General features: G+C 45.9%; 1 protein-coding gene and 1 long non-coding RNA gene across 31 annotated transcripts in view; one reads left to right on the top strand and one right to left on the bottom strand.

Moving 5' to 3' along the window:
• Window positions 1-287: 287 nt before the first annotated feature.
• The window catches only part of RFFL (ring finger and FYVE like domain containing E3 ubiquitin protein ligase), a 71693-nt gene continuing 44619 nt past the window's right edge, over window positions 288-27361 (bottom strand). For 15 of the 30 annotated variants that reach the window (XM_070227640.1, XM_023653021.2, XM_023653023.2 and 12 more), the window contains 6 exons: window positions 18751-18938; window positions 11617-12027; window positions 8517-8600; window positions 7318-7528; window positions 6046-6069; window positions 288-3077 (listed from right to left, as the gene is read on the bottom strand). In XM_070227640.1, the coding sequence (XP_070083741.1) occupies window positions 2896-3077; window positions 6046-6069; window positions 7318-7528; window positions 8517-8600; window positions 11617-12027; window positions 18751-18938 (1100 nt within the window). In that variant the 3' untranslated portion in view covers window positions 288-2895. Of the gene's footprint in view, window positions 3078-6045; window positions 6070-7317; window positions 7529-8516; window positions 8601-11616; window positions 12028-18750; window positions 18939-19368; window positions 19993-27361 lie in introns of those variants that run through there. The other 15 variants (XM_070227651.1, XM_070227655.1, XM_070227652.1 and 12 more) reach the window with 4 other exon arrangements.
• Window positions 4486-9936, top strand: LOC138916280 (uncharacterized). Its single transcript, XR_011423321.1, has 2 exons — window positions 4486-4613; window positions 7989-9936. It is a non-coding gene; the product is annotated as an uncharacterized lncRNA (long non-coding RNA).

Here is a 27361-nt window from a genome sequence, read left to right as displayed (position 1 = left end):
CTTGGTGCTGCTTCTATTTAGTTTTAGGATTGGTCCTTTCTCTACTCAGCTCTCACTCTCTTCTAAGGCTGTTCCATGGCCTCTCCCACATACTAGTTGTGAGATCTTGAACAAGTCACACCACCACTAAGCTTCAGTTTCCTTGTCTGTTGAACAGGGATATCTTGATCAAGGCCGCATAGCCCAAGCATCTCCAGATAGAATGCAGTCTCTTCAGAACATGCCTGTGTGCTCATGGCCTGGGATCAGCCTGTGGTTTATCAGACCTCTGGCATCTTCACACCAGATTGGACAGGCATCTATATTGAAACTTTATTACAAAATTATAAAGCAGAGCTCTGTAACAAAAAATACACATCTGGGTTTGCTTTAACACCCAAGTAAGTCTGAAAGAATCTTAATATAAGCCACTTGAAGTAACACGTTCACATCCAAAAGATTTCAACAAATTTATACAACATATATTGAGCACTGATTTCTGTACAGCTTATTCTTATTAGTTTGGATCCAACTATTCCAATGTATTATGAACCAGTCAGCTCTCCAGGTCTTTTAAAACAAGTCTCAACTGAAATCTCCGAACAATCACAGCAAAAGCCATGGAATAATTGGGAGAATTAGATGTTTCCATGATAATTAAGACCAAGGATCCATGAGGGGCAGAAGGGAGAATTCAAGGATAAAAATCAAATTTTCTATAAGGTTAGACAGTAACTGAAATGGGACCTTGGAATTCCCAGCTTTTATTTGGTGTAATAATAAAGAAGATACAAAACCAAAAAAAACAAAAAACAACAGGGTTGTTTGACACCTTTTTTCCTAAGTGGAAACCTTCACCAAAAGGTTAGAATACTTAAGGGCAAGTTCTTTCTCTAAAATCAGTAAATGACATCAGTTCTAATTCTTACTCATGTTACTAACCAACCATCAGGATACTATTTTTTAACTCATATCTAGGAGAGAAATTGGGAGGTAGGGAGAGGTGAAGCCTCAGCAGAGAAAGCAAGTTTTAAGTAAGGAGAGAGCCAGCTTCTACCCTGAAGTTATGGTTAGATCTTAACTGAGTTGCATATATATTGACCTGTTTCACAGTGGAACCAAGGAGTAGCTGAACCCTTTGCTAAACGGGTAGGCATTGTACACTATAGTATTTACTGTCCAGCAGAAAGGCAAAACATGGTATCTTCACAGGGAAATCTCGTTTCCCCCAATTCCTACAAAGGCTGTGGCCCAGAATCAGATCATCCAGGACTGGGTATAATGTTGAGGTAAGCGGCCTAGTGTTCAGCTGACAACTACTTTATGAAATTATTCCATTCCTCTAAGGGGGATTAGTGGTTGATGATGGAGAGAAAGCATAAGAATGTGTGTACCGATAAACAGATCCCCTTAGAGGTTTCCCAGTGCTTTCCAAAGTCGTGATTGGTTCTTCTAGTCTGAGAGATCTTAGATGTGTGGGGGGCGGGGGTCACTCTGCCAAGGCCCTCAGGTGTTTAGGGTTTGCATAGTTCACCCATTGGTAATGGCAGCACACACAGCTCTTCTGATAGCCATGTAGGTTTGTGCTTGGTTAAGCTTCTCCAGCAAACTTTTAAGCCCTTTGGCTCTTCCAGTGGTGTAAAGACCCTAAGAGAGGTCAAAAACATCAGCAACTCATTGATGGTCCTTGCTAAAGGGCCTAGAGAATTCTTCCTGACGTGCCCCCAATCAGTAGGCTGAGAAAGGAAATGGGAGTAGGGAGTCCTCCCCACCCCGGGAAATTAAGACTTCCAGCTATCTGCTCAAGAGCTGAATCCAAGTACCTTCTAATACCTCTTAGCTGCTCTGTCGTACATGTTTGGTCTCCAGGAACTTCATGAGAAGTTTGGCTAGAGAAAAGCAAGGCTCATTGCCTAAGTCTCTATACCTTCAATGCGAGCATGTTTAAAACTTCCATGGAAAAGAGAGGGACTTCATTCTCAGGAAAAGTGGTTTAAGACTCCTGTCCATTGGAGAAGTCAAAGTTAAACAGAAAGCCACTGCTTCCACCCACCACTTCCCCTTTTCTCATAAGCTAAAACTAATGATGGCACAAAGTGAGGCCCCTAAAGAAGCGGCAGAGATATCCACGCATCCTCTCTCACACATGGAAACTAGAATTTCCCAGCAGCTGGGGAGCCAGAGGCTTTTGTTGGCTCCCAAGTTCAGGTCAGGAAACCGATAGCTTCTAATCCCAGCACTCAAGGAAGGAACTCTTAACGATGAAATTTTTCAATAGCATTTGTGTTTCATTTCTCACCAGAGAGACATTTACTGGTCCAAATTCTGTCCTAAGGAAGATCACTATTGGTCTGGTAAGCTAATATTTTTTTGGTCTGAAGAAACAAATGGATTTTAGGCAATGTAGCAAGACACTTCAGCAAAGGGAGGTTAATGCACAAAAAGCCAGAGAGACCAGAAATAAATCCAAATGTGCTGGGGAGGAAGAGAACCATTTCTACCAGGACTTCTGATTGGTGAAACACAGAGGCAAGCAGTTCAGGGGATGGGTAGGGTACAGGAGGAAGGCTGAAACTGAGTTTAGATTCTCGGAGGAAGGGAGGAAGGGAGGAAGATATGGTCCAAGTTCTGGAAAGTCTTCTCTTCTTCAACTACCATCATCACCCCAAGATCATTGAAACGGGCTTGCCCATGCAATCTGTACCAGTTCCCACTGGCCCCGGGCTCTCCCAGCCAAGAGGTGCATCTCCATGGCAAGAGAGGCATGCCCAGAGGTGACATAGCATCTTTGTTTGCTCTGGTCTTGGGAACACTGCAAATTTTCTTGTTAGCCTGCCCCTCTGCAAGCTGGCCAACCCTGAGCCCAGACACCTCAGCTATGTCCCTATAAGGCACTGACGAAGTCGGTACAAGCCCTCAGGATCGGAAGACGTGCACCGCTCGGATCACGTACTGCCGGCAGATGGGACACTCATTCATGCGCTTGCCACACTTCGTACAGGTTACCATGTGGCCACACTCCAGCAGGACACAGTCAATGGGCGAGTCCATGCAGATCCTACACAGGTTCTCCTCCAGGCCGGACGGCACTGCTCCCCCTGTACAAACACAGGGCAGAAAAGGGGCAAAGGAGAAAGTAAGGAGATTGTCTAAGCATATGGGGCAGTGGGGAGATAGAGGGGGAGAGAACAGGCACAAACCCCCAAATCCACATGCTTCCCTCAGCTAGAGCTCCAAGAAAACATTTCCCTAGTAACTACGTCCAAGTGCTTATTGAAGCTGCACCCCTAGAGGTCAGGCTGTAGATCTGAAGAGTAGAGTATAGATGAAATACATCCTAGAACATGAGAACTAGTTAAGGCAAAGTCCTCAAAGCTTAAAAGAAGTAACTTTCAGACAAGTGAAGCTGTAATATAGTGAGTGAGAGGCACTTAGGGACTCATTATCCCCTGAGGCAGAACATGCTGAAAAGATAAAACTGGTTCAGAATAGTTTAGATAGAAATGGAGCTGTAATGAATGGTTCATTAAGGATCACAAAGCTTATCTGTAAACAAACCCCAATTTAATAAAGCCAGGGATCATGGGGGCCCCCTGTGCTACCCTACCCCATAAACTACACCAGGCTTCCTCTGAGAAGACTTCTTGGCAGAAGCGCCCAGCAGAGACTACAGCTCCCTCTTCTGTGCTGCCCCCGCAGAAATGATTCATACCCCCATGAGTGCTTATCGCACTGGACTAGAATTTTTGAGTTTGCCAACTTATCTCCCCCACTACTCTATTTGAGCTCCTTAATTCAACACATTCCATTTCTATAGTGATATATTTAGCATTTGCTATGTGTTCTGAGGTCAGATATTCATCTGTGAATCCCTAAAATACCAGTCACGTGGTAGGTGTTCTCCACCTGTCTGATAAATGAACCGTCTCCAGGGAAATAACAACAGCTCATGTTTACCAAATGCGTACAGGTGCCAGGCAGGGTCCTAAGAGCTCTGCATGTTTTAACTCATTGAATCTTTACAAAAACTATGAAGTAGGTATTCTTTTTACTCATTTCATAGATGAGGCAACTGAGGCCAAAGAATTAAGTGCTTGCCCAAAGGCACACAACAGCTAAGGAGAGGAGCCAGGATTCAAATGTGCCCAGAGGGCCTTGTGGGCACGTGGCCTGAGGGCAGGGACTGTCATGATGGTATTAAGTGCTCAGTGCCGGAGTTCTCCATGCCAGCTAACTGGCTTGGGCGAGTGGTGAGATACACTGGGCACAGCTAGGATCCTCCTAGTTTAGCTGAACAAACAAGAAAAACCTTCATGTCCAAAACCCCAGCCATCCCCAGCATGTTTTAAATGATAGCCTCAGCCAGGCAGCCCTAAGTAGGGCTGAAAGACACCTGTGAAAGGTAGTGAAACCCACTTACCCCTTTGAGGAGCTGCTGCCCTAACAGGGAAGGTTTGCAAAGGACTAAACTATACAAATACCTAAGATGAGCTGGAGTACTTTAGAGAATTTCATTACTGATTATTTCTCTCAGGAATAACAATAAACTCATCAACTCAGTTGCCAGCATTCTCCCAGGGGATCAGAAAAAAGAAAGGAAGACACCAAGTGGATTAGCCTGATCCTGGCATCAGGTAAGGGATGGGTCTAGAACTCCAAAAGGCTTGGGGGAACTGAGAAGAGCTCAGCTCTTGAGAATTTATCAGCTAGAGGACTCTGCCCCATTCTAAGCAAAAGGCTGTTTAACTAAATAAATTTGGAGAGTCTTCTGAGAAAGTTTTAGGGGCTGGCCCCGTGGCCAAGTGGTTAAGTTCATACGCTCCGCTTCAGTGGCCCAGGGTTTTGCCAGTTAGGATCCTGGGCGCGGACGTGGTACTGCTCATCAGGCCATGCTGGGGCAGCATCCCACATAGCACAACCAGAAGGACCTACAACTAGAAGATACAACTATATATTGGGGGGCTTTGGGGAGAAGAAGGGGAAAAAAAAAAGATTGGCAACAGATGTTAGCTCAGGTGCCAATCTTAAAAAAAAAAAAAGAGTTTTAAAATGCTTTGCAGGCCCCTACACTACTCTGAGAACGTTCTCTCTTGGGGAAGAGCTCACAACCATAGAGCCTCGATGCTTTCAAAAAGGTACAGCATATTTTAGAATGATGCCCAGATCCACTCAGATTCTTGCAGTGTGTTCTAGGGGTACCCAAAGGCCCAGTGGTGGTCTTTAACATACAGGTAGGCGTGTGGCAGCTGAGGTGGGATATGCATCTTAGTGCCCAGGGAGCACCATATGTGACACCTTTCCCGATCTGTCCCCAGAGCAGCTCTAACCACTGCCTAGCCGTGTACAAACAAGGCTCTCTCTCTCAGGTCACCACCCTCTCTTTTTTGTGTGTGTGGGAGAGGAAGGTTGGCCCTGAGCTAACATCTGTTGCCAATCTTCCTCTTTTTGCTGAAGAAGACTGACGCAGAGCTAACATCCATGCCAGTCTTCCTCTACTTTATGTGGGATGCTGCCACAGCATGGCTTGATGAGCGGTGCTAGGCCCACGCCCAGGATCCAAACCCCAGGCCACCGAAGCGGAGCATGCAAACTTAACCATTATGCCACTGAGCTGGTCCCACTACCCTCTCTTTTTGCTTGGTACCAGAAGCTGTTAAATATCCCAGGTGATTTCCCTGAAGATGCACACATACCCTCCCCACTCAGACCAGAAGTGAATAAAACTGTAGGAGGAGGAGTGCCTTAGCACCAGGAGTATGAAAAATGAACCCAATGTGATGCATGCCACCATGCACTTTGTTAAATATTTTACAAATGCTGGCTTCTGAGTTCTGGCAACCCAGAGATGTGCAAGTCAGTCTGCCCCTAGGTATGCTTCCCTGAGAGGGAAGAGCAGGCATCTCTAAGGATGCTCAGAAGCCCTGGTTCTCAGTGAATTTCCCCCACACCCTCTCTTTGGATGCTGAGATACAATTCTTCGACTATAAAGAGGAATCAGGGATGAAGGAGGGGAAGGACAGAGTGCTAAGAGCCTGGGCCCATTCCCAAACAGAAACAGCTACGTACCGTTTTGGTCTTCAGCACTGCACACTGAAAAGGAAAGAGAAAGAAGATGTCTGAATATGTGAGGCACGAGCAAAGTCTCTAGCCACCTGACTTCATTTCTGAACTCTGACTGTTTCCCTGCCAGCAACCAGGCTGGCCAGGACCCTCACTCATTCTACACTGAGAACTCACACACAGCTCCTGCTGGTGTGTCTGGTCTAGTCTAAGAAAAGGATTCCACTGGTCTGCATGAACAAAACTGCCATGTAGGAAGGCTACTACATAAGCAGAATCTCCTTTTCTATCGCTTTTGAAGACAGCATTAAAATCAAGAAAGAAGGAACAGTCTGTTCCAGTCAGCCAGGAAGTCTGGATAAAGTTCCCAGGTGGAGCCATCTCACCTATTCCCCAGGTCCTCATAACTCCAGGGAAACTCTGGGGACAGTCCCAAAGGCAAGAGAGTCTGTGATCAGGGGACTAGTCAGATGTCTCCTAACTCGGATGAACCTGAGCTGGTAGGATAGGAGAGCCTGAAACCTGACTTGAGCCACTGCTAGCATGCGAGGACTCAGAAGGCCATCTGCACGAGCTCAATCACCGGGGGCGGGGCGGGGAGTTTTTCTGCGTAAAATCCTTTCAGGAAATGCAGAGTTTAAAACACCTAAACATATTTCTCTTCTGTAGGACTTGTCTGCCTTTACTATTATAGTATCTACCATGAATCAGTAACGGGGGGACATAATATCAAGTATTTCTTCCCAAACTCATTTGACCACAGACTGGACGCTTTACTAGGCATTGCCTGAAAGTGACACCACAGAGACTTCTTTGGCGATGAAGATGAGATAGACTTCTTTGGAGAGGCCAAGTGCAGGCCGAACAGTTATATTCTCCTTGCATCATGTGTGCAAAGATTCACTTCCTTATCTCCCAAGTGTTTGGACTAAGCATTGTTGGAGGTGGTAGTGAGTACAGCAGGGGTGACATGGTGGGAAAGGCCATGGGCTTACACCAGGAAATCCTCAGTTCAAATCTGGGCTCTACAATAAAAGGGGGATGCTAATAATGCCTATTTCATAGGCTGCTCTGAGGATTAAGGAAATGTATATGAGGCCTAACCCAGTCCTGGCACTCATCTCCAAATGACAGCTATTATTAGATGGTGCAAATGTGTAAGGTGACTCCTTCCTTGGCTAAAAGCATGGAAATTTAGTCAGGTTGATGCTGTCATGCTTTAGAGTGACAGCAAGCACTCCAGAACTCTGTGCAGCTGCCACCCAGACAGCCCCTCACCCAGGTGCTGGAGTCCTTTCTGATCCTTGTACAGCCGCGTCACCCTCTCCATCAGCTCCCACTTCTCACAGCAGCCCTTGTAGTTGACGAAGTTGCGAGCCAGAATCTCTTTCAGCTGCCGCACAGTCAGACCTTCAATGTCCTCTAGGTCAGTCAAGTCAGACAGAGAGGCCCTCCGGCCCGGGACAAAGCTGTCCTCTGAGTCGACGGACTGCAAAGACAAAGATGAGATTGGTGGACTCAGCTCTTACCTCCCCAAGCTCTCTCCAAGGACCCCAGAGTACTCGGCACACCCTACTTTTGGTGACTGACCTCAAGAAGAGTAGGAACAGAGGCAGGAAGAGTACCTGGCGTAGTGCTTTGCATTGCAACACAGACCAGCCTCTTCCTCACCCACAGTTCTGTGCTCAGGCACAGCCAGCCACAAACCAGCCAATCAGTGTGACAGAGTAGAAGGAGCGCCAGTTCGAATCAAACTGGTTGATTTTGAATCCTGACTCCTCCACTGATTAATGCTAAATAGTAGCGGGCAAGTGGCTCACCTCTCTGAGCCTGTCTGCCCTTCCATAAAGGCAAGATGGCAGTCCTGCACACAGGTTCTTGTGAAGATTACATGTGGCAGCACAAGAAACCACCAAGCACAGTGTTGGTCTGTCTTTGTCTCTCCCCAGAGAAAGTCCTGCTTTTCCACGGAAGAGGCAGACAGCCCTGGCAAGCGCTCCTGTAGGCAGCCTCGACCAGAGCTCCGTGGCCCTGATGGCTGTGCTCTCTGGACTGGCCCCGCCACAGCTGAGGTCTGAACCCCCTCCCTCTCCTCTCTCCTCCTGATTATCTGACCTGCTTCCCCTGACATTGGCCACTGTGCACTAGAAGCAGAAGGAAAGAACACCGAGATTTGCACAGCAGCACCAGGAGGCTGCGCTCTGGCAGCTGTCAAAATGAAGAGACTGGTACTAGCTGGGCCATGAGGCTCCCCAGTCTCCACTGTGATCTCACAACTCCACACTCACACTGAAACTTCAAAGGTTACTCTGGAACACCAAAATTAAACTCCATCCCTGAAAACAGAATTTCAGAAGAACTCTCATCAAACTGATTCTTCTCTGTCCACTTCTGAGTCCGCTGAGAGGCTCCTAATCAAGTCTGAGAACACCAGTGAGAGAGCAGAGGCGAAGGCCCAGACCCGAGCAGAAGCCCACCTGGGTCTCATCCTCAGCAGGTGCTCTGGCTGTGCTCTCCAGGAAGACGGGTTCCTCTTGGTCCTGAGACACATGGCCACTGGCCTGTGGGAAGAGAAAGGTGCCATCACATCCACAGAGATGTCCCAGGGATTTGCACAGCATGGGCCTCTTCCCAGCACAGACCATGTCCACAATGTATTCCCATCTCCCCCAGAAATCTGTCTTGCACAACAGCATTACAAAAGCCTGCTCTCTAACAATGACTTTGTCAGGCAGAGAAACAATACAAATAGATTTCAACTCTAGGACAAGAGTGCGTTAATTCTGCCCACCACCAGGATGGAATCAGCTGCCACTCGCCATCCATTTAGCCTCACTTGAACGCTCCGAGTGAAAGGACATCACACGTCCACTCCACTGGCAGACTGCCCTCAAACTGCCATCGAGTTTTTTCTTGACACTGACCCCAAACTGCTCTCCCTATAATTTCTGCCTACTGTCCCTGGTTCTGTCCCTTGGATTAATGTCCACTATTTTCTTCCCAACTGTTCCTATCATGTCTTCCCTTCCTCCATACTAGATCTCCCCACCTTCCTCATCTGGCCAAGATGAGACACTTTCCAGACCCTAACCACGCTGTTCCGTCTCTTCTGGCCAGTAACATTCTAGAAATGTGCTCTAACCAGCAGGGCACACTATTACTAAGAGCTGTCTTGAAACCTGGTCAAAAATTGTTTTAATGCCTCTAAGAATCTATTAGCCTAAGACTATATAACAAACACTTATGTTTAAGGAGTTTCATTCTGCTTAGAATTCTAACTTCTCAAAAGGCTCCTCCTAGGTACTCCTTCAGGTTTTGCCACAGTAGTCAGAACTGTGAGCCTCCTAACCCCAGCACCATTTAAGCCACAAACCCCTTAACTAGATCCTCTTCACCTGCTGCTCCCTCCAGGCAAAGGGAGGTATCTGAGCTCACAGGCCTTTTCCACTAGACCCTCAGAGCACCAGGAAAGGGACAACCTGGGAGACCAGCCACCCGCTGGCCCCAGCCGCTCATCCCAGACTAGGATGCATAATATGGAGCTAATTAAGAAGAGGCAAGCAACAACAATGGAAATGAAAAGTAGTAATCACCACCACCACCAAAAACAGCAAGCGATGATAAGATCACACAACAGCACACATGTATGTGGCTGCATCCAAAACAACATCTTCATCAACACCTCTAGTGTCCTCTTAGCTTTATGTAGGTGTGGTACCCACTGGCCTCCTGGTGTCACCTGGGAGTTACAAAAAGTCTGTCAGAACCAAACCTGTTCCTAAGAAGACAGCTTTTATATGTCCTTTCTTTCCTAGAAAGAGAAACTAGATCTCACGCTGCAAAGCATGCTCTTGTCTTTTCATTCTGCCCACTGGCTAAATAAAAATCTACAGCTGGTATCTGTCCACAGTTTTGCTTATTCCATACACCTCCTTCCCTAGAAACTACTGCTAGGGCATTGAGGGTAAACGAAAGAACGAGAGCAAAGACCATGAGCAGATTTGCATTCCAGGTGCAGCTCACTTGTGGAACTGTCAGGTAGCCTTGCACAAGTTACTTCCTCCCCATCTGTTTTTCTGGCTTGCAAAATGCAGATCTTACCAGAACAGGGGATGTGAGCTGACATTAAGGCCCTCTGAAAACATGAGAGAAGTACCTAATGAAATCTGGTACACAGTTATGACCTGTAGATGCAGTCTGTAAATTTCTGGTTAACGACAGGAAGCTTAAAACCTACTCCTTTCATTGAAAAACCCACCTGCCGGTTCTCTAGGAAAAAACAATTTCCTCAAGTTACTCTCCTGGCTCCCCATAAATGGAGAGGAGCGCTCAACCAAGCAAAGTGAGGAAGTCACAGCGGGAGGCAAAACCTGTCCAGCAGACAGAACCAGAGCTTAGGAAAGTTAACCTCTAGCTGAGAGGAAAGCACGCTCAAGCCAACAAGGGAGCTCAGTGAGTTTACTGCAGGTAAAGTGTGCTATCACACTGGCCTTTATGCCTCAGTGCCCATCAGAGCTGAATCAGGGGGCCCAGGACTGGCAAAGGAAGTGATCATAAACAAGAGGCAGTAGCCACCCACATCCTGTGTGGGAACCAACAACACTGGTACTATGCCAACTCTAAGTAGCTCAAAGCTCTTTAGATGTGATCTTATGCTAGTCAATCCTCCCAACAGCCTGGCAAGAGCTAACCCCATTTCATTGCTGAAGGCTCCAAGTTCACCCAAGGTGACCAGAGAGTGAGTGACAAATTGAATGTGGAAACCCAATTTGTAGGTCCTAATCCCCCCACTATTGCCCAAGCCATATAAATAATAGGGTCATGAAGGCAAGTAAGTATATCTGTGGGACGCCATCACTCCTTACACAATGGTTAAGTCCACTGGCTTCACTCTAATCCAATAGGTTTGGGTGTTTACTTTACCTCTTAGAGGGCCTTTCTGGGGGCAGAGGCAATGTACTGCTGATTTCTGTACTTCCCATGCCTGCTTCAGAATTCAGTCAATGTGCTGCTCTGAGCTTACCTTTCCCAGCCTGCCCAGGATGATGAGAAGGCAGCTTACCGCTCAACAGCGGCCAACCACTCCCCCGCACAATGACTGGGGAGAGCAGCAGCATCCTTGTCTTGGACATACCGTTTCCCCACTCTCCCTTCCCCCTACATATTCCTTTTTTTCCCTCTGTGCCTTGTGATGGTTACTAAGGAACCAAGTTCCCATTCAGCTAAGGAAGACCACAACAATGGTGACTAAGTACGAGGACAATTTGAACAGAACTAAATCTGGAAAGTTAACAGAGTTTTCTCAAAATATTTCTGCAAAAATGAATTTTTTTTAAATATCTAACTGTGATATGTATGTATTAAAAGCAAAAAACCTGGTACTATGCATTATCATCTCTGAAAAAAAGCTAAATCATAAGTCTGATATCCAAAAAACATCATTCATGAATCAGTAGGCAGAAAGGCTCTACGTAATCAAGACACTTCACCTCACGGCCTGCTCCCACAGCACAGGCGGGGACTTTGGAAAGGAGCCCCGGGCCGGCAGAGGTCGGCAGAGACTGAAGGAGCCCGTACCTGCTGATGTTCCTGAGCGGGCGTGGGGGGAACAGAAGCGGCTTGTGTGGGTGAAGAAGGGCGGCTGGGTGAGGTAGGAGGTACTGTGCTGGTGTGAGGCTGGATCAGGAAGGCCTGCTGCTCGGGGAAGTCCGGGGACAAGGTGGGGGCCCGAGTCCTGCCCTCCTGGGAGATTACAGGCTGCTGGCCAAGCACCAAGAACACCAGCTCCTCTTTCTCCCGGCACATTTCGGTAGAGATGTCATGGAGGCTGAGATAGTCCCTCAGGTCCTTCACCTTCATCTTCATGAGCTCCTCCCGCTGAAAGGCTGTGGCTCGGAATCGTTGGCAGAGAAGGCAGAGGCGGGGCCCATTCCCCACCTGGCTCGAACAGGTCATGCAGAAATTTTTCTTACAGTCCAAGCAGGTCTGCTGCAAGAGGCAGAGGGAACCACATCAGAATGCGAGAACAAGACAGTGGAATGCGAGCTGAGAGCTGCCAAGCCTAGGGAGACCTCCTCCAATCACTCTCTTATTCAGTACCTCTTACAGCTAAGGATGCAAGCTACCCTGCAGATTTCAGGTGAAAAGCCACTCAGGTGGCAGACCTCCAGATGCATCTGTGTACCCATGTATAGGACACTATATTTATTATTCCATTTGAGGCTTATTCATTTTACTGATAGGGAAATGGAGGCTATTAAGACTACCAGATTTAGAATCAAGAAGCCCTGCATTATGATGTCTCCCTCCTCCATTTCTTGAGGTGTCACCTTGGGTGTGTAACTTAGCTTCTCTAGCCCTCAGTTTCTGCATCTGTAAAATGAGGGTGATAACAGTATCTACCTCATAGGATTGTTGTAAAGTTAAGAGATAATGCATTTAGCATATCCGCCATGTGACTCTTCAGTAAGTGTTAACTATTTTAATTATTATTGCTAGGAAATACGAGCTAATGATGAGAGCCAGGATTCAAATCCTGAACTATGGTTCTTTCTACTTTATTGCTGAGATAAGAAAGCAAATGTATAAATGTTACGGTGGTGGGGGTTGTTACTATTACTATTATTAATTAAATTTATTAAGGTGCTACTACATGTGAGAGCTCTACCAAGCTTGTCATTTACTTCTCAAGGCAACCTCACAACATAGGTATTCGTGTACCTCCCTGTTTCACAGACAAAGCATTCGAGGCTAGAGAGCTTAAGTATTGTATTCAAAGGCAGGCATCAAGGGCAGAGCTGGGATTCACACTCAAGGGCTGTCTGAGTTTAATGGCCACAATCCTCCTCTTTCCACCAGGCTATGTTGCCTCAGTCCCTTTCAAGCCTACAGCAGTCCTGAGTCAAGGGCCTGGCTCTCCACCTCCAAACTCCCAACCCAGGCCCCATCCATAGGAGCTAGTGCCCAGGCCTCCCCACCCCAGAAAGGCCCCCTCAGAGTGCTGGGAATTCAGTGGTGCATAAGAGCATATCCAAGACAAATATTTAGACAGCTACATGAGGCCCGCTGGACACGATTAGGGAGCCCTCGTTTGTAAAAGTACAGAGTGTCTCAGGCAGACGACCGAGAGAGCCTGGCAGGCAGCTGGTACCGCCTGGCAGCAGCTACTCACACAGTCACAGACAACACAACACACGAAGGCTTGCTCAACTCACAGGAAGCAGAGCCTCGGCCTCTCACCCCACAGGCTGAGTGAGGATGGCGACATCTGACAGAGCTCTGTTCCAACCAAGAGCAGCGGCCCACAGGAGAGGTAGTTCCTGGGCACACTGGGCCAGTCCTGGGGTCACACTCACTAATCTGTTAAATTAAAAGCTTCACCCTATGGTGACTTAAGTATTAACCTAAATATTCCTGCTCCTCTTTTCTAAGTATAGAAAGCTTTTCAAGCTAACAAGAATGCCCAAGAGACTTAGATTCTCATAGTCAGAATCACAGACACTCTAGGGTGGGGTTGAAGTAAAAGTCTGCATAGCTGAGAGAGTTATATTTAGTTTTGTCTAAGTGTCATTCATGTAGTAAAGGGAAACGGGGATAATGTTCACCATCCAGTTTTGACTCTTAATACTTAGCAGGCATTGCGAAAGGACACATAACAAGCTCCCTTATACTCTACACAGTTATAACCAGACAATAAAATGTTCACAGATTGACATAAAAGGACGCCTGGCTGCACTAGCATCATAACGGTTCTGGGACCAGTAGCCACTCAGGAGCAAAATGGATGTTTTGGGGTATTGTGGGTTCATTCATACCTAAAGCTTTTCTATTGGGAAGTGAAATGTGTTTAGGATGACTGATAGTGAAATGAAGAGGCTTCGATGTCATAAAGCTGTAGGTCTGGACATGGAACATTACTTAAGTCAGTGCAGTATGACAAGACCTAGCTCGACACAATTAAAAAGCCCCGCGTTGCTCAATCAGCCAGATCTAAACAACCATCTATTCTTTCTTCAAATGTATGTGGCTTATTGGATTCAAGATCAGAATTCAAAGACTGCAACCCAGCTTCTCTGTACCCCCTGCTCACCAGGGCATCTGAAACACCCTACCGGAGGGAGACAGCACTGGAGGCTAAAATCCCAGTTTGCAGAGGCAAGAGAGAACAAGGAAAAGGAAAAAGACGCTGTCAACAAAAGTGGGCAGAATGAGCAAAGGGAAACACCTATGTGTAAACTCCAGCAAATGATGCAAACCAACAGAGGAACAGGTAGTATGAAAGAGGAATTAGTGGAGCCAGTGTGCCTGCAAAAATGCCAAGACTGCATGCCGACACCCAGCATCAAAGGGCTGGCAGTGGCACCTCGGCAGGCACCGCCCTTCAAGGATGCCACGTGGGTTGCTCCCCTTTGCTACCCTGTCCTTCCCTTATTCCTACTGCCTCCGCACTCATGTTCCCAAGTGCAGGCCAGGCCCACTTTCTCACCCGCCTCCTCACCACCCTTCTTATGTCCACTGGGAGGAAAAAGGGCAGCGTGAGGAGTGACAACAGTAGGATGAAGTCCTGGCTGACCACTTCCTAACTAAGGGAGCCTGTGCAGAACAGTTAACCTCCCAAAGCATCTTATTCCTCACCTGTAAAGTCGGATGGTCAGCCTATCTCTAAGGACCACTGAAGTATCACATAAGGTAATGCATATAAAACCTTAGCATAGGTGGGCTCTCACAAAAAGGTAACATCACTTTCTATTCCCTCTCCCCTTTGCCTCATCTCTGAGCTTTTGCCAGTACCTACGAACCACTCCCTCTCTCTCCACTCTGAGATTTGAGTATCTCCTCCATGTTTCCAAGCACAACCTCCTCCTCCTCATCCTTCCTCCTCGAACTGGTCCAACTAACGAGGCTGGGTGCCAAACCCCCTCCAAAACAGTCAGGGCTGCTGCTCAACCACATGTAGCTATTACCAATACAGATGGGATATTTGGCTTGTGGCAAAATTACAGCCTGCCATTTCTTTCCAAGACTGGAAACTCTAGGAAGGCAGGGGCTGCATCTTATGTTCTCTCTAAAAGTCCTTAATGTTATCTAAGCATTCAGAAAATACCGACCACAATGAAGAAAAGAAAAAAAGACAGTAGGATCCATGTAATCATTTCAATTTAACCACTTCTGGAAAAGACTTTTTAAAAGCCTGAGGCTGTTAAATGCCAGACCCTTAAGATAAGAATGCTGCTCCGCTTAAGCATGAAATTACAAATGAAAAACTCTCATAGGAGAAAACATCCTTAATATTCATAAAATTCATTGTGAATTACATAAAATTAACTCATACTTTGGTGGCAAGAAATGACTGTACCAGTAACCATCTTTTACTACCCAAATTGGAATTTTTCTTCTCCTTACAAAAGGAGTACTTCTTGCTACAGAAGCTTTCTTCTTATCTCTGTGTGTGGCTGTGTTTGCTCCCATCTTCCTCTCAGACTGCAAGCCCCTTCTTAAGCAGGATCACTTTCTTCACCTTCACCCTCCTAGCCCAGGCAATGCCTGACACACGGGAGACACTCATAGTTTATTTTCCAATGAATGCAGTTCCTTATTTTAACCACTGCCATGCTCCTAGGCACCCAGGCCAACATCCTGTTATCTTCAGTTTGACCTTCTCCTCCTACATTTCATCTGTCTTCCTCTGCTGCATGCCCATGTATCTTAGTAGCTAAGTACCTAGTTCTGAGTCTCATATTTTCCATCCGTAAAATGGATTAACAACCACTCCTTCATAGGGTCTGGCATGAACAGTTGCTCCCTAAATGGTAGCTACATCAATCAGTCTCAGCCACCACCCAAGATCAGGCTCTGATGACTTCTCATCAGCTGTGAAAGAACTTCCTAAGACCACTCCCCCCATTCCATCAAAGCATGTCTGCTACCTGAGACAGGAGTGACCACACCATTCCTCTGTGCAAAGTCTTTCTTATGGTTCCCTGTTGTCTGGTCCCTACAAGCTTCTTACTGTGGCAGTCTTGGCCCTTCACCACCTGATCCCAACTTTGTTCCACCCTAACTTCCAAAGTTTTCTGCGCTCTGGCCAAATAGGCCACTCACAGTTCCCAGATACACCTTGCGTTTGCCCCATATCTGGTGCCTTTACTTCAGCCACTGCTTTGCAAATCAATAAACCTTCCTTCATCCAGCTAAAATTAGCAATTTACCAACACTGCCTGATTTCCTAGTACTTATGCAGCTGACTGTTGTTAGTTCTTTTAAATGTGGGTCGGCTTAACCAGACAAGTAAGCTCCCTGAGGAAAAGACCTATGTCTACTCAGCTCTATCTCCACAAAGCTATAACCTCTAGCTGCTGGCACACCGCTGCTACAGAACTGGGCCCTCAAAGAAAATCTTCAGCATGGAATTGTCAGCCACAAAGTAATGAAAATAGAAACTCTCTGGTCTTCTTCCTCTTTTTCAAATTGTTCTCAACTGTCCATTTATTCATTTGTTTATTTAAAAAAATTTATTGCCTGTCTACCACGTGTCAGTCACTGTTCTAGACGCTGGGGATAAAGCTGTGAACAAAATGGACAAAATCCCTGTTCCTAGGTACCATCTGAGAAGACAGGTAATCCACAAACATATTCACGTCAGGTGGTGAAAACCACTATAAAGAAAAATAAAGCATTTTCCCATCCTCACCTAACCATCATTCATTCTCCTTTCTCTGGGGGCGGTTTCCTTGCTCATTCACATTCTCTCTGCTGGCTGAGAAATGTCAAGAACTCACTGGATCCCCAGGTTCTCTCAGGCTTTCAACATCTTGACATGCTGATCCCCGAGCCTGGATCACCATCCTTGAACTCTTTGCTCTTTCTCTCTCCATTTCCACTCCATAGAGTATAACTGATGTTTTAAAAAAAGATTCATACAGATTCACACTGCTTCATTTAAACAAGGGTGTCCTCTATTCCCTTCCTGCCAATTACTTTGCCACTTCTACCAGCAGTGGTTCCTAGCATCTCTCACCATGTAATAATGAAAACAACAAGATCTCTGGCTATCCAACAGACACTGATGTACCCGAGGAGTCCTTGAAACTACTACCTTAGGTAAAAAGAACAATTTCTTCATCTGTAAAATGGGAACAAATCATAGTGCACATTTCATAGGCTGCTGTTAGGATTCAGTGAGATAACGCATTTGAAATGCCAAGCTCAGTGCCAGGCATGCGGCAGCACCCAACAGCCCTCCTTCCATCTCCTCGCAGATCCTAACTCCACCCACCATTTCCATCACTGAGAAGACTGAGGCCATGTGGTGCCAAGTTCCTTCGAACCTGCCCTCCAGTCTCAATCTATGGACTCAACCTTTCAGTCTAAGTGTAAAAGGTGGGGAGGGGCACCTCTGCCCACCGAGTCATAGCTCTCTGGCTGCCTGCAGCAGCCTCCCTGGTTGAGTTCTCACAGTGACTGGGGTAGCCAAGCAAGTCACAACAAAGCTCTGCAGTGGGCCTGCCTTCACTGCATCACAGTGAAGTGCAGGCAAAACGCCCAGCCTTCCTCATCTTACAGGCACCAAAGGGTGGGTGGTCAACACTCCAAGCTGCAGAAATACTGACTTGTTGAATGTCTTCTGGGACACAGCTTGAGAGTCAAAGACCTGGGTTTGAATCGTGGCTATGTCATTTAATAACTATGTGATCTTGGGGCACTACCTTAGTAGAGGGAAAAGAATGAGTATTTTAATGTCTTGTATGCCATTTGTCAGGAACTTGATCTGTACAGTTTCCTTTTTAACTGTTAAACTCTAAGCCTTAGTTTCTCATATATAAACTGGAAGTTTAGGGACCCTACAACCTACGTCAAAGTTATTGCAAGGATTAAATGAAACAAAAAGTCTAAATTGCTGGCATATAAACAGATGGTTTAAAAAGTCTTTTTTCCTCTCAAATTTCCCATTATCGCCATTTTAACATCACATTCTGGGCTGAAAACCTCTCATTCTGCAGAATAATGCAGAAGGCAGTTCTTTCTTTCTCCAGGTCAGGGTTCACCTTCAGCCCCAGCTGTGCTTGACCATAGAGAACATGCTGCCTCTGGGCACTAACAAAGGGACGGCCCTCACCCACGCACCATTACCCAGCCAGTAATTTTACCTCCTGCTTGCTAATCTGGAAAACACAGCTACCATGCATTTCAAATGAAATCGCTACAGTAAATAAGCTCCAGTCTTTGTCTTGTCAGGGTCTTGATGTACCTGAGACGTCCTTGACACTGCTTTCGATAAAAAGGACAAGTTAATCTTCAGTCAGGCTTTTTATGATGGCAGCTAATGAAGGAAATAACATCAAGTGCCTGCTACATTCCAAGATCCTGCTGGGCACCCTCTGTAGCCAATCTCATTTTAGTCTCACAACACAGTGAGATAGGTACAACTATTATATCCCCATTTTATAGATGGGGAAAATGAATCTCAAGAAAGGGTAGGTCATACAGCTAGTAAGTGACAAAGCTGGTATCTGAATCAGGTCTAGCTGGCTCCAGATCTATGCTGAGACGCTTGGCTTTTGCTTGGCTAGTTTTTCTTTAATACTTTTGTGAAAGGAATGGGCTGGGTTACCAGCATTGCAAAGGCAAGGCGGAGGCATTATAGAAGGGTCAGGGGTTTGTCTGAGGGCCTGAGGCTGTAGCAGCAAAGCTTGCAGAGCAGTCAACACTCACCTTCCTGGCTGTGTTTGCGAAGTGGGCCCCACAGGCCTTGCAGCTGGGTTCCAAGCCTGTTGGGGAAGGGAAGGAGCTGTACCCAGGGTTAGAATAGGCCTGCGTCCTGGCTCCCTGGGGTGGTGAGGCCTCCTCAGGCTGTCCATCCAGGCAGAACCAGTTGCAGCAGGTTGCCCACATGATAAAATCTGGTATAAGGGAGGAAGGGGGAAAAGGTCAGAGTTAAGACACACCTCTACTGCGTTTCCATTCCTGAGGGCACAGGTGAGCAGGCATACTCAACCCACCCCTGCCGCCAGAGTCAAGGTGGGGACATGCTTTTGAGTCATGGATTTCTTGCCACATCCTCTAAGCACACAGTTGCCGTTGCATGTAAGAGTGAGAATAGACACCTGATCTGCCAGGACAGCAGGGACTGCCAAGATAGCATGCTACCTGTCAAAGGTTGCTGATCCCCATTTGGGATTAATCTGACATCTAACTTCAAATAAAATCTTTTGCCTTCGCAATTACAAGTGGCCTAACACCCACTTTATTCAGGAATATGACCTTTAGAGCTCATACCCCTAGAGCTCAGATAGAACTTGATCACACACACTTGTATAATTCCACACTCACCGTGACCATGGGAAGGAGGTCTTATTATTTCCTTTATATAGATGAGGCAATCCAGGCTCAAAGAAGTCAAGGTCACACAGCCAATATATAGAGAATGGAGATTCTGGACAACCAGGTCTTCTGACTCCAAGCAAACCTAACGTTCTTTTCTCTATCCCGTGCTATCCCCTTGACGCCCCCTCCCACCAGCCAGCAGGACTGATTACTCTGACATCTGTCCCTCCAATCCTACATAAACTTCTATCACAGCCCTCTAACAGTCTGTCGCACAGATACATGCTCACCCTGGCTCCTACCACTAAGCCATAAATTCCTTGAGGGCAGGGACTGCGTCTTCTTCGTGTCTGTGTGTACCCTGGCAGTGCCATGCGGATAGCAGATGTTCACACGTGTTCATGTCCTTGCTGAATCAGTGCCTCTGGGGGTTTACTAAGAAGTTTGGGGGGCTGGCCCCGTGGCCGAGTGGTTAAGTTCGCACGCCCCGCTGCAGGCGGCCCAGTGTTTCGTTGGTTCGAATCCTGGGCGCGGACATGGCACTGCTCATCAAACCACGCTGAGGTAGCGTCCCACATGCCAAAACTAGAAGGATCCACAATGAAGAATATACAACTGTGTACCGGGGGGCTTTGGGGAGAAAAAGGAAAAAAAAATAAAATCTTAAAAATAAATAAATAAATAAAAATTAAAAAAAAAAAGAAGTTTGGGATTATTGTTCCCACTTCACGTATCAAATTCAGGAACAGGGACAAGGGGGTTGATGATTTTTTTAAGATTACAGAAGAGGATCCAATCCCTCAAATGTCAGAATAGCCTAAAGATTGCAAGAGGATCCACTAAAATACCAAGCTGCTGTGATAAAGAGCGAGCATGCTTTTCTCAGTAGACCAACGCAGCCAATACGGACATTTTGAGCCTGACTCTGTTTACAGAGACAATACATGAAACATTTAGTGTTATTACTCAATCATCAGTTAACACAAAAGAATGGTACTTTCTGCTCTGCCTCCCGACTCATTCAAAGTGCCTTTGTTAAATCATAGTTCAAAGACGTGGTAAGCCAGAAGGAATTAAGTTCAACCTTGGTCATTTTATGGAGGAAAAGAAAGAAGCCCAGCAAGGGAAAGTAACTTCCTGGTTCACACAGCTTCCGCAGGCCTCTTAACTACTCTAGGGACTTTTTAGCTTCCCAACACTGCCCCCAATACACCTGTGACATAATTCATACACTTTTGTGGACGTGCCCGATTAACACCTATCTCCATCACTTGCCAGGGACTTCCATGAGAACAGGGACCATGACAGTCATACAGTGCCGAGCAGACAGGTGGCTCAACAAGGACTATTGAAGGAATGAATCACACACAATATTTAAATCTTAACTAACCACACATTCGTTCCATTTCCTACAAATGAAAAACATTTCTGACTCACTATTACTTGCCTGAAAACTCTACAGTTCCCAGAAGACAGGGACCCAGTCTGCCTTACTTGCAACTAATAGTTCACATGGAATAAGGAAGTAAAGAGCAGTTAAATAAACGAGTTCTTTGTTGGCAAGAGAATGGAGACAACAACAGAGCAGTAGCCCTCTGAAAGAGGAATTCTGTAGTTCTTTAAATCACCTGTTGAGAGCAGCATCTGGGACAGTGTGTAAGAATACAAAGAGCAGAGGATCTGGAATCAGAAGATGGGACTCCTGAGCTCTGCTTTACTATATGTGGTTGTTGTCACAGCCCTAATAAGTCATAACTTTCCTATCCTCCTGGGACCTTCTCCAGGCTGTGCAGCACTACAGCCGCATCAGTTGCTGCTACTAGCATTATAACAACACTTTACTATAATTTCTCTGGGAAGGCACAGGGAAAAAGGAAACCGAGACATTTCACCACAATTACCATCTAGCTTTCTGAGCTTATCCCCAAAAGGGATGGACAGATCTTTGACAGAATTAGCAGAATGTGTCAATGTACTGAAGAGGCTAGGGAAGGGGGAGAGAAAACAGAGTCTTGGACGAATCCCAGGGTCTCTGAATTACACAACAGGACAGACAGTGGAATCACTGACCGGGATAAAGCCCTCAGGAAGAAGAATGTGTCTGTGTGTGAATGGGGAGCAGGTTAAGGTGATGAGTTGAGTTTTGCACCTGTGGGACATGCTGGTGCATACATACACACAGGGGGATGGTCTTGGTTGAAGATAAAGGTTTTGGAATCCACAGCCTACTGGAAATATGTAAAGCTAGAGTGGGGCAGAAGACTGATTAGACAGTCTGAGTCAAAGAGAAGATGGCCTGGGAGAACCCCTGGGGACACCTGATCTAAAGGGCAAGCAGAGGAAAACCAACAAGCAGAACAGAGAACGGAAGAACACGCAGAGATGGGTGAACTGGAAGAGTGTTTTAAGCTTCAAGAAGAAATGATCAATGCTGTCAAATGACCCAGCGGGTGGAGTACAATAAGGAAGGCAAAATGCCCGATGGACCTAATTTTAGGAAAATGTGAGTGTGCTCTTCACTGAGCAGTTTGGGAAGAGAGAGGCTGCGTGATAACCACAGGTTGGAAATCGAATGAGAAGTGAGGATGTGCCAGACTCTAAGGATAAATTATTCTTCAGGAAACTTTTGACTATGAAGGGAAAAGAGAAGGCAACTGAAAAGGATCCAGGTCACCAAGAGAAATGTAGACATATTCATAGACTGCAGAGGAAACCCCCAAAGACTAAGAGATTACGGAAGAAGGGAAGCTGGCAATACGTGATGGGGGTAAGGGCCAGGAATAGAAAGAAAAGTGAGCATGTGATAAGATTCGGGGGGGACTACTCCTGGGCAGAAGCAAGGTCACCTTTCACCAGAGAGTGGAATGGTGGTGACGAGAGATGTAACCAAAGATAACTTTACAGCATTAGCAGAGAAAAGTGAAAGAATGAAATAAAAACGGGCGGCTATATCTAACCTCAAGAAGAAAACAAACTTTTCTTCCACACAAGGAATCTATGCCTTACAACTGTTTCCTAAGAGGTAAGGACTTTGTCACATAATGGGTAAGACCACTTGGTAGGGCACAATCAGTAGGCAAAAATGGGAAAGCGGGCCAGCTGTCTACTGTTTAAATCCATGTGCTTTAACAAGCACTTAGAAAGCACCAGCTACATGCTGGGCACTGGGGAATACCAAAAGGATTTCAACAAAGTCCTTGCCCCTAGGGGATTTTGGGCCCAGGAAGGCACTATAGATAGCTCAGCTCGGCCATCCTGAGACAAGAGCTAAGAAAGCTCTTCCTTAGCTGGGCATCAAGAGAACCTATCTTCCTCAGCACTATTTTCATTCTCTCAGCTTTGGTTCTAATCTTAGCTGCCTCCTCTGAACAGCTCTGAAAGAAAAGCTGTCAGCCTGTTGAAGTATCTGGCTTCTCTTACAAGGACTTGGCTGTGTGAGAAGACTTGAAATTTGCCACTGTGCTATTCCATGGGCTCCATGCTTAAGTGGAGAATGGAGTCTTACCCTGGGGATGCACATGTGGGGAAGAGGTCATAGAAAGGGTTAGGTGGAAAGAGTCTCCAGTGCTAAATTGCCTTAGACCTGCTCAGCCCACAGAACAGGTTCACCAAAGTCAGCAGACTAGGCTGTTAATCTTTTTGACAAATATTTAGATACCAAAAAGACACATTTCCTAATGTGGTAGGTTAAAAGTATTCTCTTGCCAAACTGGAAAGCCCTAGGCCTAAATGACAACTATATTCAGGGTTATTTCAGGGAATGAAAGGAAAGAGTTTATAATGTTAACACTGCCATACAAACTAAACACTTTTCTCTTGGGAATATTTTTTCACTCCTCAGCCCTAAACAGATACACATACATGGCATCTGATTATGTTACTGAAGGACTGAAAGTGGAACCAACTGTGGGGCATATGAAGAATTCTCCAGGGGCCAGCCTGGTGGCGTAGTGGTTAAGTTCGTGCACTCTGCTTCTGTGGTCTGGGGTTCACCGGTTCGGATCCCGGGTGTGGACCTACACACTGCTCATCAAGCCATGCTGTGGCGGCATCCACATAAAAGAGCTAGAAGGACTTATAACAAGGATATACAACTATGTACTGGGGCTTTGAAGAGAAGATAAATAAATCAATAAATATCAATTAAAAAAAAAAAAGAATGTTGACCACTTTGAAAAACTTCCCTCTGTGATCTGCAAACCTCCTTCTGATCTTGAAAGAAAATGATTATCAAATCTTCACTGAGGGCTTGAAAATTCCTTCTCCAATCCCCCTCACCCTCATCAGAAAAGACGGATTCAGTGATTTAATCCTCAAATACAGTCTCTGACTGACCTCCTACTGAGTTTGTTAGAAACCTGCCAGGCTCCCCTCTTGCACTTTGCCTAAAGGAGAGAAAGATGGGAGATGTAGGGCTGGGGTAAACAGGAAAATGTACTATTCCCTGTGGAAGAACCCTGTGGTATGAGGCAAGAATGGCTAGCCAGCACATGGGATTTTGTCAGCTTGATAAGTATGCTGGTATTTCTTGGGAGACTGAGTCCTAGTGAACAGGAAAATTACAGTGTGAATAACAGGGAAAGATAAATGACCTATCCCAGGTAGGCTGACTACACCCACAGTTAGAGGCAAGAGGGGAGATAATGTGATTTCTCCCTAGTAAGTCCTAGAATCCTAAGTAATTTTAAAACAATCACTTCTCCACTTGTTCACCTGCCCAAGGCAAATAATCTTAAGTGGATCAGTGGTTGTCATGGATTTTCCCATGGAGGAAAGAGGGGACAGAATGGACCCATGGAGTAGAAGGGTCAGAATGTCAGTGTTCTAGTAAAACCACCACTGCTAGTTTGCAATGCAACGCCAAAACCACCTTGCTAACCACCAAAATCTAGGACAGTAAAGTCCAATCCCCAAGGTTCTCATCCAATCCTGATTTTAATTAACTGCTCGGTGTGCCAAGGTACTTTTGCAACAACAGGCCTTACACAGATGCATGAACAGCAACATCTTGGAATTCTAACATACTTACAGTGAAACCACTGTATAAGACTTCACAAAAATCCTTTAAAATTACCTAATTAAAATGCCTCCAATCCTCAAAGAAGTACCTTTGTGACACAGCAAATCAGAAAATGGCTAGGTGGCAAGCCTCATAGAATAGCCTCCAGTTTATTGAGGGCGGCTTGCCTACTGTCACTACCGTATTCCTGGAATTGCTGAAAGCGTCTATGCTGTAAGTGCCCAAAGGAAAGTATCCCACATTATGGATCATTAATACAGAATGGGCTTTGCTTCATCTTGTATATTATCCTTAAAAAGGAATTAAAGTACAATTACAGTGGCTTTGAAAGGAAATGCTATGAGAAGCCTATCAATATGACTTAGCTATGCCTCTTTGAAATAACTGATAAGGAATTACATGTTTCGAGAAGTAAAGAAGACAGTAGGCTACAAGAAAAGTGTTCTGATTCCACCAAAACCAAATCGGTCTGTCTACCCTGCAGCCCATTCCCTCTGAGCTTTTGCTTTCCATCTCTACTACAGCTTTCCCATCCACACACAGGCACGCTCCAGGATCTCCCACATTTAAAACTCTTCCTCATCATAAGGGAAGTACAAATTACAACCACGAAGTGTTACCACCAAACACCCACTGAAGTGGGTAAAATGCAAAAGACAGATGCTAACAAGTACTCACAAAGATAGAGAGCAACTGGAACTCTAACAATGCTGGCAGAAGTGCAAACTGGTACAACCTTTGGAAACACACACACACACACACACACACACACCATGGCTTTGCAATTCCACATTCAAGTACATACCCAACAGAAACACATTTACCAAAATAAGTATACAAGAATGTCAAGGGCCAGCCCCGTGGCCAAGTGGTTAAATTCGTGCACTCCACTTCGGCCGCCCAGGGTTTCACCAGTTCAGATCCTGGGCGCAGACATGGCACCACTCATCAGGCCATGCTGAGGCGGCGTCCCACATGCCGCAACTAGAAAGACCCACAACTAAAAACATAGAACTATGTACTGGGGACTTTGGGGATAAAACGGAAAAATAAAATCTTTAAAAAAAAAAAAAAAGAATGTCAGAGCAGTACTACTGTAATATCCCCAAGCTGGAAAAAATCCAAATACCCATCGGCAGTAGAATGGAGAAATAAATTATGATACATTCATACAGCAACGAGAATAAACAAAATACTGATATATGCAACAGTACAGATGAATTTTATAAATATAATGTTGAGTGAAAGAAGACAGGCACAAATGACTATGCACTAAAATGATTCCATTTACATAAAATTCAAATACAAGAGCCCCATGGTTGTAGTGGTTAAGTTCAGCAAGCCTCGCTTTGGCAGGCTTGGGTTCATGGGTTCAGATCCTGGGTGCAGACCTACATCACTCGACAGCCATGCTGTAGTGGTGACCCACAGATGTTAGCTCAGGGGTAAGCTTCCTCAAGCAAAAAAGGAGGAAGACTGGCAACAGATGTTAGCTCAGGGCTAATCTTCCTCGGCAAAAAAAAAGAAAAGAAATAAATTCAAACATGGGCAAACTAATCTACGGTGTTAGAAATCAGGATCATGTTTATCCTCTGAGGGTAGGATAGTAAATGGAAGGGGGCACAAGGGGGTTTCTGATAATGTCTGTCTCTTAATCTGAGTGCTGGTTATACAGCTGTTTACTTTGTGAAAATTCATCAAAGCGGACACTACAATTTGTGTACTTCTCTAGTTATATTTCACTTAAAAATTTATGAGAGATTTTAAAAGCACCTAGTAGAAAATTTGTAATTTGTAAAAAGTAATAACCAAAAAACCCCATTTTGACCCCATGTCCCCGACTCCTCAGTGAAGGTCCTTTTCTCTGCTCTGCCCTACACCAAAACCTCTCCAAATATTTGACTGCACTTGCTCAACCTCTAATTCACTCTTCTACCTTCTCCAGACTAGCCTGACCAACCACTCCACCTAATCTCTTCTTTCCAAGGTCACCAGGGAGTTCCAAGGGCCAAGGCCAAGTGACACTTCTCCATCTTCTTCTTACTCAACCTCCCAGCGGTGCTGGACACAAGTGACCATTCCTTCTCCTTGAAACACTCTCCCCTCTAAGCATTTCTTAGCTTCCAGAACTCTGCAGCCTTGGTTTTCCTCCTACCTCAAAGCGCTGCTGCGGGTTCTTACCCTCCCTCTGTTCTTAAATGTCGGGAGCACCTAGGCTGTCTTTGGTGCCCTCTCCAGCCACACTCTCTCTCCCGAGGAAACCCCAGTCAGGTGGCTTTAAATGCCATTCCTAAGCTGAAGATTCATAAATTCCTATCTCCATCTCCCCTGCCCGGACAGCGGTCTCAATCACCATCTCTCGGTTATTACTCACATTTTCCTCCTTAAGTGCTTTGAATTTGCTGTTTGTTCCTTCTGCCTGGACTCTTCTCCCCAGAACATCACATGCTTGGCTCCCTCTTGCCATTCACCCTTCAGTTTAAATGTCACTTTCTAATCTCATGCGTAACACTTAGTACTAGCTAGTATTATTTGCTTACTTGTTAACTGTCTTCCCTAACGAGAATAAAAAATTGATGAGGGCAGGGACTTTGTGCTCTACTGTATTTCCAGAGCCTAGAATGGCTTCTTGGATGAAAGAACAGCCTTCTAACTAGTTTCCCGACTTCAGTTCTTGCCTCTCTCCAATTCTATCTCCCTAAGGCATTATCCACTGCCCTCCTCCCACAGTACACACATTCAGAGCTCTTTAATCGATTCCCATCACATTTCACAACAAAACTTCCAACTCCTTACATGGTGAGAAGACCCTGCGCGCGCCACCAGCCCCTGCCCACATCTCCAATTCACACCGTGCTGCTTTCCCCACCACTCACTAGGAGTCAAGCCGTGGTGCACTCCGGGCTCTCCAGCACACCAAGCCCCCTCCTGCCTGAGGCTCTCTGCACTCACGCTCCCTTGCCACTCCTGCTCCTTCTC

This window comes from Equus caballus, chromosome 11 (assembly GCF_041296265.1).
Source record: "Equus caballus isolate H_3958 breed thoroughbred chromosome 11, TB-T2T, whole genome shotgun sequence".
NCBI lineage: Eukaryota > Metazoa > Chordata > Mammalia > Perissodactyla > Equidae > Equus > Equus caballus.
This window is presented reverse-complemented; position numbering and strand designations above follow the sequence as displayed.